Consider the following 21,442-nt stretch of genomic DNA (forward strand, 5'->3'; position numbering starts at 1 on the left):
GCGGTTCTTTGATCAAACCGAGCGCACGTGCACCGTCACCACGACGCTTTATGTCTGTTAAAGAGCGTCAGAAATATATTTACACAATAATCTATGCAAACGAATCTCTCCTACCATGTTATAAAAGAGATGGCCGCTCCGTTAACCAATGAAATTGTCAGGAGTTAACTGTTTTTTCTGGGCCGCCATGACATATTTTTGAGGCGGCTGCTCGGAATAGGCTTTTTTTTGCAGATTTTTTTTGCTGAATCGACACACCGAGAATCAAAAGGATTTCGCAACGTGGCAGGTGTCTGTAAAATATATGAGCGGTAGAAATTGCTTCAAATGCTCAAATCGAGCTTTTATCTGAACTTAACTCTCAGTTTGAGGTTTTACACGCGTTTAAAACTATTGCTCGCAAATCTCGCGAGAAATAAGCAAACATGTGTTGATTAGCTAAAGTGGATAAATCGAACGATGCTGTTTTTTTAAAGTAAACAAGGCATAGAAGAAAATATCCCTACCTAAAATGTACTTTTAAATTATTTAAAAACATTGAAAATTAGCTTTAAAATATGTTGATTATAACTTTATCTAATTTTAAAAATCAATATAAAAAATAAAAAAAGTTTAAATCTTTCGAAAATATTTCTACCTAAAATGTATTTTTATATTAATTAAAAACATTGAAAATTAGCCTAAGAATATATTAATTATAACTGTATATAATTTAAAAAATAAATACAATACAATAAATACAAATTACAATAAAAATAAAAACGTTTAAATGTGTCGAAAAAAAACATGGTTTATATCTCTAAATTAAATAAACATACACGAAAATAAATAATCATCTGTACATTTTAAATAAAACAAATAAATTAAAATCTTAAATTAAAATTAGAATTAAAAAAATCTAACAAATTTTAAAGACAGGTTGTTGCCACAAAACTCTCCATCACTGATGATCAGAAAGATAAAATATTAAATAAAATAACCGGCTTATCGAATCATCATGACCCTTTTATTCTCCACTCTGTTCTGTCATTTATTGCTGCCACCTTTCACTAGTCTCAAGACGCCCAATTTAATAATGTTCTCCTGCAAAGCTCTAAATGCCACCATGACTTTAACATCACATATAGACTCTAAAGCCTAAAATCAATCTTCAAAAGTATTTGGGAACTTCAGTCCACGGTAAGTAGTGTGACACATTTATAATTTCCCCTCTATAAACTCCACAAAGAAAAAAAAATCAAGAATTCATTAGTATTCTCATGTAATGTCTTACACAAAACAGCAGTGTAGGCTATTGTGTTTTCATCCATCATGGCTTTTTTCTTTTCTTTAAAACCTTCTGCTGAACTGCTTTGCTACATCATTATTCAGTCTGTCACATTTCTGCAGTCATTTATATTCCACTTAAATATGGAGATGCTGTGAAATGAAGTCTACTTTACAGCCTGGCTTGAATGTTTTGGCATATATTCATAATATGATGAATAGGATATCTTGGCCTTTTCTGCCTGTGTAAAGCGTTTTGCCTGTTGTGAACAGTAGATGGAGCCATTGTACTGACTAAAACTTGACACTAGCGAAAGCTAAAAAAACTGCACTGAGGAGAGCCTAAACTTGATCTGATCTGATCAAAGTGTTTTCTTGCTCTTCTTTTTTTTTCCAGACAGGGTGCTCCACTTGCTCATGTGTGGCGCATTTTTACAGCCAGAAGAAACTGATGCTCTCGGATGGGGAAAAAGTACAGGTGACTATTGTAATGTAGCCTACTCTTTGTACTTTTTTTAAACAACAGTGATATACATTGCTCTTTCACTTACACACTGTTTGCACTCGTATACTGTCGTAACCAGTGTCAAGGTTACGTGTAGGCTTCGTGCACTGCAAAACGGTAGTGTAGGAGGATGTTGCTGTAGGATTCCTACCGTAGATCTGCCCGGTGTCCTAGAGTGACCAACGGGGGCGCTATTGTGCAACAGTCAATCTCCATGTGACAGATATTGAGAATTTAACGATGCACTCAGTTTTTTTGGTCTAAATAAACTATTTTAAACCTTAATAAATGAATAGCACCCCTCCCCCCAAAATATATATGTATGAATGCATATTTAAAATGGAGAGTCCATAGATCGCGGCCATGCAATCACGTGACCAGTTGAAAACTACTAAGCTACTAAAACTACTAAACAAAAACTACTTAACAAAAACTGCAGGCGACCTTTAACTGTAGTCTAATAAAACACATTCAGCATCAGTATGGCGACTGTGATACTTTGTCTTTATCTAAAGCGATGTACTCTTATGGAAATCTATAGTCATATGGATGTCTCTGCTAAAGCATTGATTTGTGACATTTCACGACTGTCAAAGGATGAAGATATCTTCATCATAATTGGGGCTTTTATAAAGATAACAGCTGCTTAAAGTATTGAAAGCCAGATATTTACTTTGTAGGCTTACTTTTGTGGTAAAAAGCATATCTCAAGCTGTCTTTACATAGAAGTAGCTAACCTAACCTGCCTGAAACTTCACATTGATTTTGGGCTGATCCAGCATTAGGCCTAAGCGACACTTAACGTTTTCATCAAGTGTATGAAAGAAAAGAATAATAAAACATATAGTAATACATTGCCAACCAGTTGTATTGTATCGAAATAGTCTGTATTTAAAGGCCTAAAACTAATCCGGCCTAAAACGGATTTGCAAACATTTGTTTCAGATCTAGCTTGAATGATCTGCTGATGTCTGTTTTGTGCCCATCTGTTGTTTCTGTGGTTTAATTGTAATGGACACACAATCAAACAGCTTTTCTCTTTCTCTCTCTCGCCTCTTGATGTTTTTGATGAATCTAAACAGGTCACAGTAATCAGCACACAATCAAAAGCATCAAATGACATTAAACCAGCCTTTCAGGCTAAATGAGATCCCATAGTTCCTGCTTTGTAGTATAATTTTGTTGTATGTGACACAATAGCTGACATTGAGCAGAGCTCTGAGTCTGATAGATAGAAAGAAAGAAAGAAAGAAAGAAAGAAAGAAAGAAAGAAAGAAAGAAAGAAAGAAAGAAAAAACGGAAAGTGTATCCTTGAGCATAATGTGGTCACAGTCATGTCACTCACTTCCCATATGTCGTTTCGGAGCGGGTGGTCTGCTTGTGTGTAGGGAGGATGTTTTGTCAGAACAAAGGGTTTTCCAGCAACACCTGTTCTTCTACATCAAAACCTGCGTCTCTAAATAACTTTGAATTCATCAGGCAGGATTGGGTTAGTGTCCTGGCTCAGCCGAACCTCAAAGCGGACTGACATAAAAGCTGAAGCATAAAAGGAAATGAGCTGTGGCTCATGGACTCAGCTTTGTGGACAGTAGTTAGTTTCACGATTCAAGTCACGATTAAACCTTTTACTACTGCTACTATTACACACACAAGCATAGATGAAGGTAACATATTAAGGTTGGGCAATCTATAGTTACTTTTAGAATCAAATCTGCACATCTCTCCACCGGCCTGAAACAGCTTGTGACAGACGAGAACATTTTGACCATAAATATATCATCGTCTCTAGCGCTGTAGCAGAAGGTGTATGAATGTTAGATGCAAGGCAGTTAGTCTATATTATATTCAAGAGGTAATACTTTTACAATAAGATATTTATAAAATTATGTTTTTTGTATGCAAGGACTCACCTTAAAAGTTTTATAGCATCACATTTGATTATATTTTATTGATATTTATTATTATTATATTTTTTGTATCAGTTATGTACCTTGGGGTATTTTATGTTACATACATTTTTACAATTATTTACATTTATGTGCTACCTAATATCTCTAATAAGATTGATATTCATCTGCAGTGATTTTTGGTTTAAATGGTTTAATGGTTTAATTTTAGGTTTAAGTTAGTTCCTTGTAATCACAAATACACATTGGAATGCATTGTGTCATGCATATCATGTGACTCGCCGTGCTTCGAGTCCCCTTTATGACGAATGATGCTCTGAAATTCCCTTGAGCTATTTTAAATGTCATATTATGTAAATATAACATATGTGTCACGGTCTGTAACGTATTGCTCCCCGACATCAGTCATCCGTTATTGTTAGGTATCAATAGCAGTTTAAAAATAACACACTGACAAAGTTGTTTGGTGAAAGTGCGGGTGTGTTTCAGGAAGTGCGGGTGTGTTTCAGGTGTCACCAGGGTTTTAGTCTCAGATTTAGGCTAAAACAGCTGCAATCACATTAACTGACAAGGATTTCTTCACATGATGTGTTGTTTCTGTTGTTCAAATGAGCATTCAGATACATACCTCTGGGGTGGAAGTGATACAACATGATTCTAGAACAACATCTTTGTTGATCCTGGAACAACATTCCAATCTACCAATCAGATTTGAGGGACAAGTTTACAGTTTATGTCAAGTTTAGGCTTACAACCAGGGTTAGGTGCTTCTACATCAGTGTTATTCATCTATCATTTCTCTCTGATTTTAGGGAGAAGTTATGGGTAGGGTTAGGTTTAGGGATAGAGTTAGTGCTAATATTTCTGGACAGGAATGTTGTTCCAGGATCAACAAACATTTCTAACATAACTCTGCCTCTGGTCTACATCTGCCTTGAGGTGTTCTTTTTTTTAGTTTTTTTTGCACAGTAATGTGATTACCTGGGTGTTCTGGCTGGTTGCTAGGGTGTTGCCATGCAATTGCTTAGGTGTTCTAATTGTTTTTAGCACTATTTTATATTATATTATATTATATTATATTATATTATATTATATTATATTATATTATATTATATTATATTATATTATATTATATTATATTATATTATATGAGACATCAATGATTTCCTGGAACAACATTCCTGTCTGGAAATGTAGTCCTAATCATACCCCTAAACCTAACCCTACCTATAACTTATCCCTAAAATCAGCGAAAAATGATAGATGAATAACACTGATGTAGAAGCACCTAACCCTGGTTGTAAGCCTAAACTTGACATAGTAAAGTAAACATAGTAAACTTGTCCCTCAAATCTGATTGGTTGATTGAAATGTTGTTCCAGGATCTACAATGTTGATCCAGGAACATTTTGCACTCGGTGAAATCACGTTCACCAGTCAGGGGCCTGAGATTGCAAGAAAAAGTTTCTGTACATTTATTATATAATGCATTTATATATTTTTATTTCCATTTTATCCTTCCTTTCTGAAATTTTCCTTTTTTGGCGTCTCTTTCTTTCTTTCTTTCTTTCTTTCTTTCTTTCTTTCTTTCTTTCTTTCTTTCTTTCTTTCTTTCTTTCTTTCTTTCTTTCTTTCTTTCTTTCTTTCTTTCTCCTCCCACTTTTTGTCTATTTTTCCCTACCTGAGCAACCCAGTATGTTATCTAACTGAACCCAGTGTGTAGGAGGGGATTATATCCATGTGCTTATATGAATATCATCTCTGTGGATGGTGCATAGCAGAAGAGCTCTTCTCTTGTCCTCTGCTGCCGGGGGAGATCGGAACACGTGTGAAATGCGCTGAACTTTAACCTCACAGGAACTAGGACAAAGTTAACACTACTGTGTCCTCACTCAAAATTCCACAGGAATATATCAGCGGCTCTGTCAGCACTACTTTCTTCAGTTAAAGTGAATCTTACAAAAAGAGTCATATTTCACCCTAGTAAAAAACTCTTTCGTATTTATCCAGATGTTTTATTTTGAGTTGGAATTCTCCTTTATTGTAAAATAGTCTGTCTGGAAACAATCTTTTGGGCATAAATTATAATTAAATAAATATAAATATATAAACTGAAGTAAAACAAATGCTTAAATACCTAAAAAATTATAAATAATATATAATGGATGGATAATGTATTATATTATAATAATGTATTATAAAAAAAAAATTTGTAATTGGAAAGAGATAAGAATGAGAATATTTTCGGATATGTGTTTAACTGTCATATAATGCCACAATGCAAAAATATATCTTTATCCAGAAATATATTTTTACGCAAATTCTTTGTATTTTTTTTTTTTATTATGGTAATTTTTATTTAATAAATTTAAGTGAAATATGAAATATGACTGTTATTTTAGTATTATTTATATAGTATTTAATTATATTTTGAATGAGCTTTTATGTTTATATATTCTCAGTTTCCATTTTAATTTTAGTTAATTTTTTTATGTGCCATTTTATGTCATTTTCTATATTTACATATAGCTTTAATTTATTTTATTTCAGTTTTAGTTAGTCATTTTAGTACTTCAGTTGGCCTAATTTAAATTTTTTTGTTTTTCCATCTAATATTTATTTCAATTACGGAAAACATTTTTTTATATATTTAGTTTACAAAAACAATACTAAAATAAAATTCTGATTCTATGTGGTTTTAATAATGTGTTTTCTTGCACTTTCACTTTGCCACTCTATTCCAGTATGTACATCATATTAGATATTTGTATCAAATTAGAATCTGCCAACAGATTTAGACATCACAGTTGAGGTTAGCATTGCTAACTGAGCCGCCAATCCAATAAAAACTTCGTCCTCCTTAGACAATAGAACTGAGGTTGAAACAGAAATGCAGTTGCAGCTCAAGACGTGTGTGTGTGTGTAACACGCTCGTATATGAACCGTGGGCCTCGCTCCAAACGTCTTTATGTAAAGTCTGAGTGGGAGGGAGGCCTGATCCGCTCTTCTGTTCCAAAGTTAGAACAGTACTGCAGAAATACAGTGATGACTTAATCAGATGTGAACAAAACCACCCACTTTGACGATATAATGCAGAAAAACTCCTGTCGTACTCTTCTTTTGCACTTTGACCCTTTAGATTTGAAGAAGCGACCCTCTTCCCCTAATAGAAACGCATTATGTAATACCATCATGCAAAGTGTGATTTCAATTTGTGTGCATTGTCGACTGCTTCCTGTGATGGTTTACCACTGAAGTTTTCACCAATTCTCTTGATCTACCAATAGATGGTGACACACTCCTGTCCTAATCTGGACCAGTGAAGGGAGAACGTGGTGCGGGGGAGGTGTTAAGAGAGAGAAGACCTGATAAAAGTGTGTGTTCGAACGTCAACGAGCCAGTCAGGCTGCACAGCAGGACACGGGCAGGTAGCCACACGTCTAAGAGTCCTACACCTGTCTGACACTTCCTGGATTGCGCACACATGCCTGGTTCATGTGTAGAAAGTGAAAGAGAGAGAGTTTGCTGAGAGGGAAGCTTCTTGCCAAACAAGCAGCTGAGTTGCAGTAGGTGAGCCGTGAAGGAGGAGGAGGAGGAGGAGGAGGAAGTCGACTGGCTGTTGCCCATGGACGATAAAAGAAGGGACGTTAACTGTCAAAACTGTACCCGCAACACAAGATCTACTTCCTGGTGCTGTGCCGTGCTTTTCTGCGTGATTGTCTGACTAAGCCGTACTGTCAGTGGAGTTCACGTCCACCCACACCACCTCTGAACCTTTTTTTCTTTTTTTTTCATCTGCTATGGAGACTTTGATGGACTGGGTTCCTGTGTTCCTGTCTGAAGTTGTGACAGGAGGAGTCAGGTTGCACATCTGAGATGGAGCAGTCAAACCCTCACCCAGAGGGAGAGGTGGAGGGGCTGTCCCGACCCCTGGAGGCTCTCCTGGACGGCGAAGAGCCCGGAGGTCCTGATTCCGCCTCCTCGTCGTGTTCTGACCTGTCCATCACAACCCCTGCAGCTCAACCTTGTCCCAACAACACCAAGAGCTTCTCTGGACTGCGGATCTTTGGTAGAAGGTGGGTGAGTTTGAGATCTTGAATAACTTAAGTGTTGTTCAAAAGGAAATATTGCGGGGTTTTTTATTTCCCTTTTACTCCAAACATTCGTGATTGGAACAGTATGTTTTAAATTGAACCTTTTTTATTTTTTTATTATTGAATTATAAGCTGTTTTATTTTATTTGTAGGTTATTTTTATTTTAATTTTTTTGACTCTCAATTTCAATGTAAATTAAAAAATACGGTCCTACTTTAGTTTAGGGTCAAATTCTCATTATTAACTATGACTTTTGCCTCAATAAACTCCTGATTACTGCTTATTAGTAGTTAATAAGGTAGTTATGTTTAGGTATTGGCAGGATTAAAGGATGTAGATTAGGCATTAATATGTGCTTTATAAGTACTAATAAACAGCCAATATCCCATGCTAATAAGCAAGTAGTTAATAGTGAGAATTAGACCCTAAACTGAAGTGTTACCAAAAAAAAATCTTTTTTGAGCAACTAAAAACGCCAAAATGGGCTAGTTTATTTTATTTGAATTATAGGCTTTATTATTTTATTTAATGGACTCTAAACTTCAATGTTGAATTTAACATAATAGGATTTTTCCCCCAACTTTAAAGACAAATATTATACATATTTGAAACTTGTGGTGTCTCTTCCCTTTCTTTACACTGAACGTTCGTGACTGGAACAGCACGTCTGATGTCTATTTGCAATTTAAACTTGTGTTTTGCTTGGACCAGCCCTGTGGTAAAAGGCACCACCTGCTTCATCTTTCTAGGAAACGCTTTGTAAAACACCTTTCCAAACCTTCAATGTAACTATTTCTACTTAAAAAAAATTAACTAGTAACTCCCATGACATCACCTCAGGTGATGTGCGCTTTGGAAATTTCATCAGGCGTCTAAATTAATCCTCCGATCTCCTGTGGTTATCTGGAAATAGATGCCTTTAATGGATTGGAGAAGCAATTAATTACGCACTATAATTGTCCGACCTGTTGGGAGAACAGCGGATACCTGTGCTCTTCACTCTTGACCTCGTGCACCTTGAGTTGACTTAGATCTGTGTGATTTTAACCCGTTTTACCTTGTGCGTGTACCTGTGAAAAACTGAGACAAGGCATTAATAACATGAGGATGTGAGATAGCAGAGAAAGCAGAAGTACGTGTTTCTTTTTGTATCTTCTCCGCTCACTACTATCTTGTCATGGTTAATTTTTGCATGGTTCAAAATTGTCCCCTGAAGGGTAAAAAGTAGGCTACATATTTTTGTAATCTAAAAAACTGCAAAAGGTTTCTTTTAGGGTTAAAGTCAGCCTATAGTGGGTTTTGAACTGGCCACCCTTAGTACATGACCTGCATTGATCTCTGAATGGACAGGTTTTGTTGTTGATTGGTTGGATTCTGTTCTTCTTTCAAAGTCCTTGACCTAAATTAAGGGTGGCATGTGCGATTGCTCTGTTAATGCGGTTCATTCTGAAGTGTGAACTCTGCCATCCGAAGTAGACTGACACCGGGTCTCAGTCCGCTTCCAAACAAACTCTGATGCGGTGCGAATGAAATATGAACGCAACACCGACCAAAGACATGCAAACGAACCAAAAATGGGACATGATTTACATTTATGCATTTGGCAGATGCTTTAATCCAATTGTATTTCAAGGTACACATTTACATTCTTATCAATTCTTGCTTTCCATGGGAATTGAACCCATGACTTTGGCGTTGCAAGCACCAACGCTCTACTGTTTGAGCTACAGGAATAGTCATTTTCCTCATCATAGTCGTGATGTTGCCCATAACAGTACGGTACAGGCACCAGAACCGCGTCTCCTTGCAGCAGATCTTAGTTTATGTGTGTGATGGAGGGATTCCTGCCACTCCTTTACACATTTTATAAGCTCTTCACAAGTTCTCAGCTGGTCAAAATAGCATCATATGTAGGCTATGCACATACAACAAGTGCATTTAGCCCAGAACACAGTATAGTTTTGGATGTTCGGTCACAAAATATACGTAATAAAAGCCGACCAATCAGGTTGGGAACATATCCCTATGTCTTTAGGTTTGGTATTTTTAGGTTTAGTGTTAAAAATGGCAATGTGAATGCTATTCCTTTTTCATTTTATTTTTGTCCTGACCAGGCGAACCAAGCGAACTGAACTACAAGTGTGAACACACTCTTAAGACTCCTCCTGTTTCACAACTTAATGCTGTTTAATACCTTCATCTTTACACCCTTAAAAATAAAAGTGCCAAAAAGGATTTTTGCAGTGATGCAATAGAGGCATCATTTAGGGTTCCCCAAAGCATCTTTCAGTAAATAGTTCTTAAAAGATGATTTTTTTGTTAATGTTAAGAACATTTTAACAATTGAAAGAACATTTTTCCACTATAAAGAATCTTTTGTCCAATGGAAAGCTTTAAAGGTTCTTTATGGAACCATAGCTGCCAATAAGGAACCTTAGAATTTTTCAAAGTTGGATGTAATTTTGTGTTGGCGGCAGAGAAAAGTTATCCGGATCCTTGTGTAATTTGCTGTTTAATCACTCTCTCCAGTCAAATCAGTTCTTTATAAACTTCTTGACCTGCAAGCCCTACTAGAATTTTCTAACTAAGTCTAAATGAAGCTTTTTGCAGATCCTGCTTTTCTGCTTTCCACTACGAAAACCTTTCACAAACAAAACTTGGTTAGACAAGTAAAGTATCCCACCAGACACATAACGTAATCAGCCGGAAGCTGTTTTTGCAGGTTTTGCAGTTCTCTTTTTAAATGCACTTCAGGCAATGGAAGTTTATTTAAATGCTATTTGTATTTTATTTTATGGACTGCCTAATTCAGTGTTGAAAACAATAGCAGTCTCCACTGTGAAAAACTTGCACAAACAAAACCTGATTAGACAAGTATCCGATTAGACAAGAGTCCAATCAGACACATAATGCAACTCTGCAAGTGTGACTCTGGAATGTGTTTGCAGGGTTTGCAGTTGGCTTTTATTTCACTACATACAATGGAAGTTCCCTTGCTTCATTTTTGAGCATGAAAAACCAGTTTTTCCAAGTGAGAGTTTGAGAAGAATTCACCCAGTCTGGTTTCATGAGGGCTTCAGTCACTCACGCAGGCAGTTTAGTTTTTTTGATTCGCCTTTATTGATAATGGCATTTTCTTAAGTCAAGCATCACTAGATATTTCTCATACTGCTGTATTGTTCATATTTGATGAACCCTCTAACCTTAAAGGGAAGGTTCAGACAGAAAGTTCTGTCACTTGTATGTTGTTCCAAACCGGTTTGACTTTCTTTCTCATCCATTCAATGAAAGTCAATGGGGGCCAATGTTGTTTTGGACCCCATTTACATTTATTGCATGGACAAAAACAGTATTATATGTACAAAATGTCTTCTTTTGTGTTCCACACAACAAAGAAATGCAGGTTTGGAATGACATGAGGGTGAGTAAATGATGACAGTACCTTAATTTCTGGATGAGCACTGCCTTTAAGTATTAAAATTTGGCACATAACTTTTTTTTTTTGGTATGTTTGTGCTGCATAAATAAAAAAAAAGACATTTGACGCATGAATTGAACGAGGGACCCAAGCCATATCTTCAGTCAAAAATATAATTAAGACTTGTTAGACTCCTTTAGGGTTGGTTTAATTAGCAATCACCCGGAAAACCACCCAGAACATCCTAGCAACCAACATCCTAGCAACTAACGGATGTTAATATATAGCATATACTAACATCCTAGCAACCACCTACAATCTCGCAGCACTGGGGATGAATTTTGCACAGGCAAGCATAAAAAAATATAAAACATATTTTTGTTTTTACTTGTAGTCAAATCATATTAATCCTGTTAGTGTTAGCCTAATTAATAATTATGTTTTAGTAAATATTTTTGAAATGACTACAAACATAGAAATTGACTTTATTCTGTCAATATTTCAAAATAAATGACCATTTCTCCATTTCCTCCGTCCATCGAAGTGTGTGTGTGTGTGTCTGTACTCCACCTGTTCTGTGTGCTGATGAGGCACCTGTTCACGGCTGTGTTGATGTGTGTAATCTGATAATGCCATGCACAGCTAGGACACCTGAGGGACACAGGTTGTGTATCACTGCGGTACAGAGAGTTCTGACCGGATTCCTAGGGCCAGGAAGTTCTGTGCATCTAAACGGCCGGTTAAAAGTGCAGATTGCATCAAACAACTGCTTTTTTTCAGGTCATAGGTAGACACAGGTTTGCTTGAACACACTCGCGCCCGTCTCGCACGACTTCATTTGCATGGCTGCGCTGTTCCGCCCCTTGGAGGAACAGGCCCATTTCTGCAGCTATCTTTAACGTTTCGTTTTATGCTGGAGCTAAGTATGGATCAGGGTCAGAGTCTCAGGTTTATGAAGATCTGTAGGCCTTTGTGGGTGATTGAATGTGTGTGGGAAAGTGAACGCGTGTGTATTGCAAGCGCTATTGGATATTTCCGACTTCCCACTTTTGAAGTCGGTGATTACGAGCTCCTCGCATTCAAAGTGCTTTGTTGACGGAAAGAACAGGAAGCATGGAGGAAACCAGGTTTATTCTTGCTATTTGTTGGGAAAATATTTATATTTGGTGTCCCATTCACTGACAACCATATAAACATTCACCGTGATAAAAATAGACGTGATTATGATTTTTGCCATAATCAAGTAGCCCTATGAGAAACTGACAGGAAATGACGTCGTACTCCTGGAATGAGTCTGGAATTTGAAATAGGCTCTAAAAATAACCACCATTATGTTGCTATGCCAAGAAATAGGAAAAAAACAAACATTCAGCTCATACAGTAAATGCTGTCTTGTTGCTCGTGAAGCGCTCTGTCGTGAGAGAGATACAAATGTTGTGTTGTGTCTGCGGTCTGACCGTTGTGGTGGAGGAAGTGCAATCATAGGAACTGATCGATTTTGCAGAACAAAGATGGAAATGAACAAGACTCTGATCATCAGTGGCACGATTTGTTGACATTTACATTTTGTGTAATGTAATACAAATATTTCTAGTATGTCGCAAAAGCAGATGATGTGTATAAATACCATTTCTCATTCTTTTGTGTGGCCACTGATACCTTTATTCACATACAGTACAACTGTGATCATATTCACATTACTCCTGCAGAATCTTTAAGATGTTATCTATTTTAACAAAAATCACAAGATAAAATAATTATAAAATGTGCACAAATCAAAAAAATCCACAAACGGTCATTGGGCATGAGGTGGCGATACAAAATATTAGGAAACAAAGGGTGTGTAAACTTCAAAAATATCATTTTGTCTTGTGAGTTATGTATCAGGGCAGCTAAATAGTAGCCTACTAAATATAAAACAAAATGCAATTTCTATAATCTCTCTTTTTAATTCAGATTCTGCAAGGATTATATAGATAGATGATTGAGACTGAGAAGTGTTTATGTGGATGGAGCATCTTTTGTTTAAATGGTGGTCTCAGTGTTTCCTATCCAGCAGGTGGTGGCATTGCCATCCTTTTCCCCTTCAATCCAACATTCACCTTTCCTGCAACATCAGAGGGATTGCTCAGAAACATGGAAAAAAGGAAGAGGGATTTGCTTGAAATAATTTACACTGATAAATCGGACGCAATGAGACCATTAATGTGCAAGTAAATGGGGTCAGTTTTGTTTTCACGTCGACTAAAGTTGGTTTTCTATTATATGCTAAATGTAACTCTAATAATAATCATAATAATAATAGAGGTGGTGGACTGTAGCGTAGTTGTTACAGACTTTGAGCTGGTAAATTCAAATCCATATGGATTGATCCATTAGTTATCTCCATTTGACACACATGTATTTTTTCCACTGTTCATTTCTTGCTGCTAATAAATTAATAGTACTTTTGGAAAACAAATAGATGTACATTGCTGTTTGGTAATATTTTTTTTTTGGAAAGAAGTCTCTTATGCTCACCAAGGCTGCATTTATTTGCATTAAAGCTACACTGTGTAGGATTTACTCCCATCTAGCGGTGAAATTGTATATGACTACCAACTGAATATTACTTTCTAGCTCCTCCCATTCGCCGTTTTAACTCCTACGGTGGACGTATTATTTCAAATCTGCCGGCAAACGCGAGCAAATCTCCCTCTCGCATTCGTCACGGTGCCACTGCGTGTAAAAACGCGAAAGGCGAAGCTTGTATGTCCCTCTTTGTCTAATGTATTTTCAAGATGGATGCGCAACATGGCTTCCGCCATTCGAGCGACTCGCTCGTATGTATTCTAAATGGCAGATTATACACTTACTAGAATACTTAATTAGTTGGTTGAAGTGATTACACATTAACGAGACCGTATCATTTTGAAATAACGTGTTTTTTGCTAAAAATCAACTTAAAATATTACACAGTGTAGCTTTAAATTTGTAAGTACAATCAACTTGGATGTTTGGGATACTCCACTTTTTTCGGAAATAAGCTCATTTTACAACTCCCCCAGAGTTAAACAGTTGAGTTTTACCGTTTTAGAATCCATTCAGCCGAACTCCGGGTCTGACGGTACCACTTTTAGCATAGCTTAGCATAGATCATTGATTCTGATGAGTCCAGTAGCATTTCTTTCAAAATGACCAAAGAGTTTCAATATTTTTCCTATTTAAAACTTGACTCTTCTGTAGTTAAACCGTGTACTAAGATCGACGGAAAATGAAAAGTTGCGATTTTCTAAGCCTATATGGCTAGGAACTACTCTCATTCCAGCGTAATAATCAAGGAACTGTGCGGCTGTACCATGGGTGCAGCAGGCGTAGTGATATGACGCAGCGCCTGAAAATAGTCCCCAGCTCTGTAACTTCCAACGTGACCGGGACTAAGTTTGTCTAACCTATTAGACCTATTTTCAGGCGCTGCGTCATATCATTACGCCTGCTGCACTCATGGTACAGCCGCACAGTTCCTTGATTATTACGCCGGAATGAGAGTAGTTCCTAGCCATATAGGCTTAGAAAATCGCAACTTTTCATTTTCCGTCGATCTTAGTACACGGTTTAACTACAGAAGAGTCAAGTTTTAAATAGGAAAAATATTGAAACTCTTTGGTCATTTTGAAAGAAATGCTACTGGACTCATCAGAATCAATGATCTATGCTAAGCTATGCTAAAAGTGGTACCGTCAGACCCGGAGTTCGGCTGAATGGATTCTAAAACGGTAAAACTCAACTGTTTAACTCTGGGGGAGTTGTAAAATGAGCTTATTTCCGAAAAAAGTGGAGTATCCCTTTAAGTCACCTCAACTTAAATTACATTTGACTGATTTAAAAAAAAATTGTTGAATCTTGTACAACATAAAAAAGTTGAAAATTGCTTAACTTATTTTGATGAGTGAAAGCAATATAAAAACACGTTGTCATAACTTATTAATCATATTTTTTTAGAAGTGTACAATGTAAAATAAGTGTTTTCTATTTGAATATAATTTAAAATGTAATTTATTCCTGTGATCAAAGCTGAATTTTCAGCATCATTACTCCATCTTCAGTGTCACATGATCCTTCAGAAATCATTATAACATGCTGATTTGCTGCTCAGGAAACATGTCTTATTATTATTTGATGAATAGAAAGTTCAAAAGAACATAATTTATTTGAAATTTAAATGTTTTATGACAATAAAATGTCTTAACTGTCACTTTTGATCAATTTAATGCATCCTTGCTGAATGAAAGTGTTAATTTATTTTTGTCTTTCAAAAAATGACTGACCCCAAACATTTAAATGGTATACTAGAGGACATTGTGGCCTAGAATAAAAGATTACGAGGACAAACTTGATGTCATTGTCATTGATGCGCACTGATTATTTAAGACCATTAACACGCAGTAAGAAAGTGTTGTAAATGGGTTTAACTTTGATATCATGTTGACTTTAACCACAGGGTGTTCCCTATAATTTGTTTTGTAATAAAATGTCAATGGGGTGGGCTTCTATATCAAGTGAAGTTCACAGTGACTAAGGGACAGCTAAGCAGGTTTTGGTTGCCATGATGTCCCACTCCATGGTAACAGCCAGCAGATCTCTCGCCTCCATCACTTAAAAGACAGTAATTACTTCCACACCGATTCGCCAGCTCTGTGAGCATCCGTCACGCACAGAAGTGCACCCAACAACAAGGAACACAATCAAGTGGCTCGTATTGACACTCAGTGTCTAAAGTAAGACCGATAGTAAACGAACCCCCTGCGTAACAAAACTGCGATGTTTGTTATACGTTGTCGAATTGATATTCAAGCGCATTCACCACTCACCGGTGTTCTCTTGCGCTGATCCATAATGCAACAGCACAAGGGCCTTGAAATGGAAATGACAGTCATTGTGCTTTTGGGGTGGAGTGGCATCGCCGTGTCGTCCTATTAGAGGACCTGAATAGACACAAGGTGTCCTCACTAAAGCCATCATCTTTACGATTAGCTTTACAATGGTTAAAAAAACGACACGCTGTTTAAACCTGATAGCGCTCTCGTGGGTTAAACCTCATAGATCATCTTCACAGCTGTGGGTGTTGCATGTCGCGGGTTATTTTGTGCCAGAATTGGTGCTATGTCCTCTTTTTCTTAAGCAATATGCATAAAGGTCTGTTTAAAAGCGGAAGCAGCTTTGCAAAATGCTCATGAGGGGGATAATTATCATAAAACCATTCATTGTTTTCCTGTAATGCACTTGGTGTCTGCCACACATATGTGCCAGGAAGACTGCATAACGTGATCTAGGAGTCTAGAAAGTGATAGCGACGGTTTGTGCTCGTGTACGTCTTGCACAAACTCCCAGGGTTAAGCTGATAATTGGTCATTATTTTAAACCGGAGGTTTCGATGCACCCTGCATTCCCTCCTACCGGCTACCTCCTGCCTAGTCGATGGCTCTTTCCTATGTGATGTGTGCTGCTGCTTCCCAGTGAGCCGTGTTGTTTGTGGGTGGTTGTTTCTCTTCCTGTAGGCTTGAGTTGTGTTGTTCATCTCTGTCTGTGTGCTGTGTTGTTGTTGTTGTTGGTGTGTGTGTGTGTGTGTGTGTGTGTGTGTGTGTGTGTGCGTGTTGGGGGAGGCTGTCTCACCTGTTCATCTCTTGGACTTTCTCTGTCAGTTCACTGTGAGGAGACGGTCAGGGAAGGAGACAGGAGCTAAACTCTCAGGTCGTATAATATCTTTTTTGTTGTTTTTGTTGTTGTATGTTGACTAATTTCTGGAGAGAAATGCAGAGTTAAGCTTTAGAACTTAGTGTTTAGAGAGGTTTGTACTCTATGTGGACATTTAGCAGTGAGTTTGGACCAGTTATTTTTATATTGAGTACTTTTTTTTTTACATAGGCTTTGTGTATTATAAAATCAATATAAATGTAGCAGGTATAATAACAAATGATATGGACAGCTTAGTAGTGCAAATTCTTAATTATATTGAGAAATATTATTTTCATTTTACAAATATAATTATGAATGCTATTAAGAAGAAGCAATTGAAATATAATAATAATTTTTTTTTTTATATTGAAAAGAATATTATATTTAAAAATGAATTATTTTTATATGTAAATTATATAATTATGTATAATGACCTTACAATATATATATACATTTTAAGACATTTTAACATTTTAAGTTAGGACATTTTAAAGTAATTTAAATATTAAATATTTAAAATAGTCGAAGGCTGTGCTTTGAATTAAATCTGTCACGATGTAAACAAACAGAACCACTAATCATTATGTAATCAGTGACAAACAATCGTGATTTTACTGTCCCACTTTTTTTAAAAGATTTAGATGGAGCTAATCACTCCAAACTCAGACTTTGGGTTTAAGTGCATCTTTTGGTACCAAAGAAAACCCTCTTCATTAATTACACTAGATATGACCCTGACAGTAATTAGTCTTGATTGAGTCTCATTTCCATACCCTGCGTGATGTGCAAGATGGAAAAGTGTTTGGTGCGGACACACATTCTTTTTAGGACAATTTTCAGTGATTTTTCAATGTAATGTACTGTCACTCCTACTGTAGTGCAATACCATGTTTAGTAACAGATTGCCTATACAATACTTGACAAAATCATCAATAAGTATCATTCCTTACCCTGAGAGTTTTGTCTAGGTCATATCATCTCTTAATGAGATGAGACTAGTTACGTTACTATAATTAGTCCAGGCAGTCACTACAGAAAGCCCTTATAATCTGCCCCGGACATCCCCGTGTGATAATCAGGACGCTGAAGCAGAGCTTCATTTCCTTGAGTGCCTTTCACGTCATGATGGCATGATGTCATCACCTGTGGATTCACAATGCGCCTTTGTAGGCAACTGGCTTTGCTAGTATTAACACGATTTGGAAGGCAAATTGTCCCGTCGTAAACCCCTGGAAAATCTGTGCTAGGACAGGCGGAGTTTGCTTTCATAACAATGTTAATGACCAGTATGAACTCTCATGTCTAGTCTTTCCTTCTGAAAGTACCAGCGTACTGTATGTTGTTTTGTGGATGCTGGAGTCGCCATCAGGGTTTTTAACTAAGCTAACCCAAAAGACATTCTTGGTAGACCAGATTCACTCGCTGCTATTCATGCTAGTCTGTTGTTGACGAGGTGTTTTCGTAAAATAATTTCCTAAGTTTGATGATGTCGGGAAGCATTGGCTTGTATTGGGACGATCTAGATTATCTCGATTTCAAGGATTAGCTTTAAATCTTGCTCAATGGAGGTCAGTGTGACAAGCTTTCAGTAGATTCTGAACGTAGTGCTAAAATGCTAAATCTATGTTGACAGGCTACATTTTCAATCAACAGCCTCAGGGGGAACATTAGAAAGGGAACTGTATCCTTCCAGCCACCATGGACACTTTTTTCAGACGACATTTTAAGAGGAAGGAGGCAGGAGAAGCCGTGCACGACGGCCATGTGCCTGAACCCTGTCGACACAGGAGGCCGAGCATTGCGGTGCCAACCAGCCGTGCCCGTCGGCGCTCCAGCGTTGGCCTTCCGTCCACTGCATTGGCCCAGCGACGCCGATCCAGTGTCCAACTCCAGGCATTACCCCGAATCACTACCAGTCAACCGGTACAGAGAAGCAGTGGAAGACGGCGGTCCAGCACCACCACCCCGAAAGCCAATCCTCGCTTTGCCGTACGCCGGAAGAAGGTAGGCAAGCTCCGCAATATAGACACACACCTCCTGGGCCCTTCCATGCTGCTGGCCAGCCTCATTCAGATGACCGAAGAGGAGGAAGAGGACGAGGAGAGCCGTAGTCCATTGCCAGGGCAGGTGGAACTTAAGGGAAGCTGCCCGAAGTTCAGGAGTCACACGGATGTGCTGTTTTTAGAGGGCGAGAGTGACAGCGATGAGTCCAGCGGGCACTCGGATGAGAGTCGCCACTCAGGGCTGCGCAAGGGGCACCTGGAGGAGGCCAGTGTGTCAGACTGGGAAATCAAAGAGTCCTCTGTCTTATGCCAGCAGGACTGCCTTCCTCTGGCTGTGGTGGCAGAGCGTGTCCAGGCCCACCCGTTGATCAGAGTTCCCCGCTGCCTCAGGAGGAACTCGTCCCATTATGGCCACGCGGAGATGGGCACGCATGTTCGCTTCTGCCGCGGCAACCAGAGGAGGCGCCGTCGTCGGGTCTCCACCATCTCGAAAGCAGGAAGCCCCTGGCCAGGAAGAGGCCTGCCGCTACCTAACCGAAGAAGCTCCACCTGCAACAGGGCTCAGGCGACTCTCAATCCTCTCCTGGGTGCTTATTACGATCCCAGTCTGGAGTCTTGGACTGGATTCTTGTCGTATGTAAATTATTTTCTGTTGTTGGGTCTAATTGTCATTTATATTATATCATGTTGTGCTTACAATTCATAGGATTTCGTAGGATTTCATAAAATGTTCTTACAAGAACAAAAAACATCCATAAAACACAAAGGCTGTATCCTAAAAAGAAGGCAGCTGACTTGTTGCCTTGCCGCCCTATCTGTCAAATGACTTTGCAGGCAGCGTTTGCATTCAAAGGTACTTCACGAAATTGATTTCGGACGGGCTCCAGCATAATGGTCTAGTGCTCTACAACAAAATATAGAGTGGCTGAACTAAGTGAATTTTGAATTACCAAAATACAAATTTCTCACTACACTACATTACGGAATAATTTGGCAAAACTCAAAAAAATGTAGGTGATCAGTTACATCAAATTCAAAGTTAGAGATTCAAAGTTTAAATTAGCACAACTGGAACAGATTTTTCTTTTTTACTCATACATATGAATTGCCCTTAACCTGAACTATTTGAGAAAGCTAATTCATACATTTAACTTACAATTACCATGTAATCTCAACTTAAACATTTTTAGTAGTGGAAATTTGGCTGGTTGGTAACACAATGCTTTGATAGCATTAGCATAGTATTGCTGAATAAATAAAGCAATACAGAACAATTAACATATATCTGTTCTCAAACCAAATTCATGCTCCACTTCCACTTATCACCATGATGGTAACCCCCCAAAAAACCCAACATAACAGAAACTCTTCTAAATTAGCATAGCAAAACATTAAACACTACAAAATCTCCCACTTAACATTAATCTTGCACAAAAAACTAAATTTTTTAGCATTTACTCTCCCTTTCAAGTGTCATGGCAAAGCATGCAGGGAAATAGAAATCCCAGTTTCAGTTCAATTTAAGTTTGTCTAAATGAAAAGAAACAAGTTCGTAAAACTCAAAACAATCATTTCAGATTACTTAAAATGCGTAAGTTTTGTGAACTCAAAAGAAAAGGAAAGTTCTAAATACTTGTTGGTTGGTTTCTTTAGGCTAACATTAAAGGTGCATTCACAATGACTGTGACTATATCGCTGAAGGTCAAGAAGTTGCTCGACAGTTGCTGCATCATGCCATTGCACAAATGCATGAAGTTGAACTCTGCCCGACTTTCTTTTTGCACTAATATTAGAGATGAATGACATCAAGCCAGTTTGCCACTGCAAATTGCTGTCAGTGTGAATGCACCTAGTAAATGAGAGAAGACCAAGTAAATGTAACACAATGTACAGGCTTGTTGATTAGATGCATCTGAATCTCCACTTACTTTCAAGGCAATATCTTTAGTAATTTTTCAAGCATTCAAACATTTAGATTGAATGCATGCAAGAGCAGGTAGTTCCAATGCAGCTTTTCAATGCATTGACCTTCTCATTCTCCATCCCGTGGATACGAGCTCCATGGTGCTCGCTCATTAGCACAGCTACTACCATAGCGAGGTAATGTGACTCATCATCACTACTGATCACCCAGTGGGCTTCTAATCAACAGGTTGCTAAGCTTCACCGAATCGCTCTGTAGGGATTAGGACACAAAGGTCAGGGCAGGCAAGGTTTTGATTACAAAAGGATTACAAAAAACCTTGGAAATGCCCCACCTAAAGCTAAAGTTGGATATTTGCCTTCATAAATGCATTTCCTGTTTCCTTTGCATAAACGTTCTTGAAAACCTTCTTGTTTAGCCATACTACTTGCATCAGAGTTCCTGTACAAGGAGAGGCAACATCTGTTCTGCTCTTGTCTATTGTGTTATCATTTAGCATGAACGTTGATGTTTCTGCTCTTATCTTGTTAGCATTTAGCATAAAGTTGATGCATTGATAGCATGCTCAGATTCTATATAGATGTGTATAAAACAGTTACATTGAGTTTA

General features: G+C 37.7%; 2 protein-coding genes across 4 annotated transcripts in view; both read left to right on the top strand.

Annotated features, from left to right (window-relative positions):
- Positions 1-6,981: 6,981 nt before the first annotated feature.
- Positions 6,982-21,442, top strand: part of LOC311283222 (diacylglycerol kinase zeta-like) — a 31,475-nt gene continuing 17,014 nt past the window's right edge. For both annotated transcript variants that reach the window (XM_084397532.1, XM_084397533.1), the window contains exon 1: positions 6,982-7,754. In XM_084397532.1, coding sequence (XP_084253658.1) covers positions 7,555-7,754 — 200 coding nt within the window. In that variant the 5' untranslated portion in view covers positions 6,982-7,554. The remainder of the gene's footprint in view (positions 7,755-21,442) is intronic.
- LOC311283223 (uncharacterized protein) lies at positions 16,614-20,511 on the top strand. 2 transcript variants are annotated; one of them, XM_084397534.1, is made up of 2 exons: positions 16,614-16,921; positions 18,540-20,511. In XM_084397534.1, exon 2 carries the CDS (start codon positions 18,605-18,607, stop codon positions 19,613-19,615), a length of 1,011 nt encoding a protein of 336 aa, XP_084253660.1. In that variant the 5' UTR covers positions 16,614-16,921; positions 18,540-18,604; the 3' UTR covers positions 19,616-20,511. The 2 variants fall into 2 exon arrangements, with proteins under 2 accessions (XP_084253660.1, XP_084253661.1); XM_084397535.1 differs by having other exon boundaries at positions 16,851-16,921; positions 18,560-20,511.

This window comes from Rutilus rutilus (assembly GCF_951802725.1).
Source record: "Rutilus rutilus genome assembly, chromosome: 23".
Classification (NCBI taxonomy): Eukaryota; Metazoa; Chordata; class Actinopteri; order Cypriniformes; family Leuciscidae; genus Rutilus; species Rutilus rutilus.

What these genes read in the sequence shown, in the direction of transcription:
- LOC311283223 (XM_084397534.1), top strand. Translation starts at nt 18,605, where the DNA reads ATGGACACTTTTTTCAGACGACATTTTAAGAGGAAGGAGGCAGGAGAA.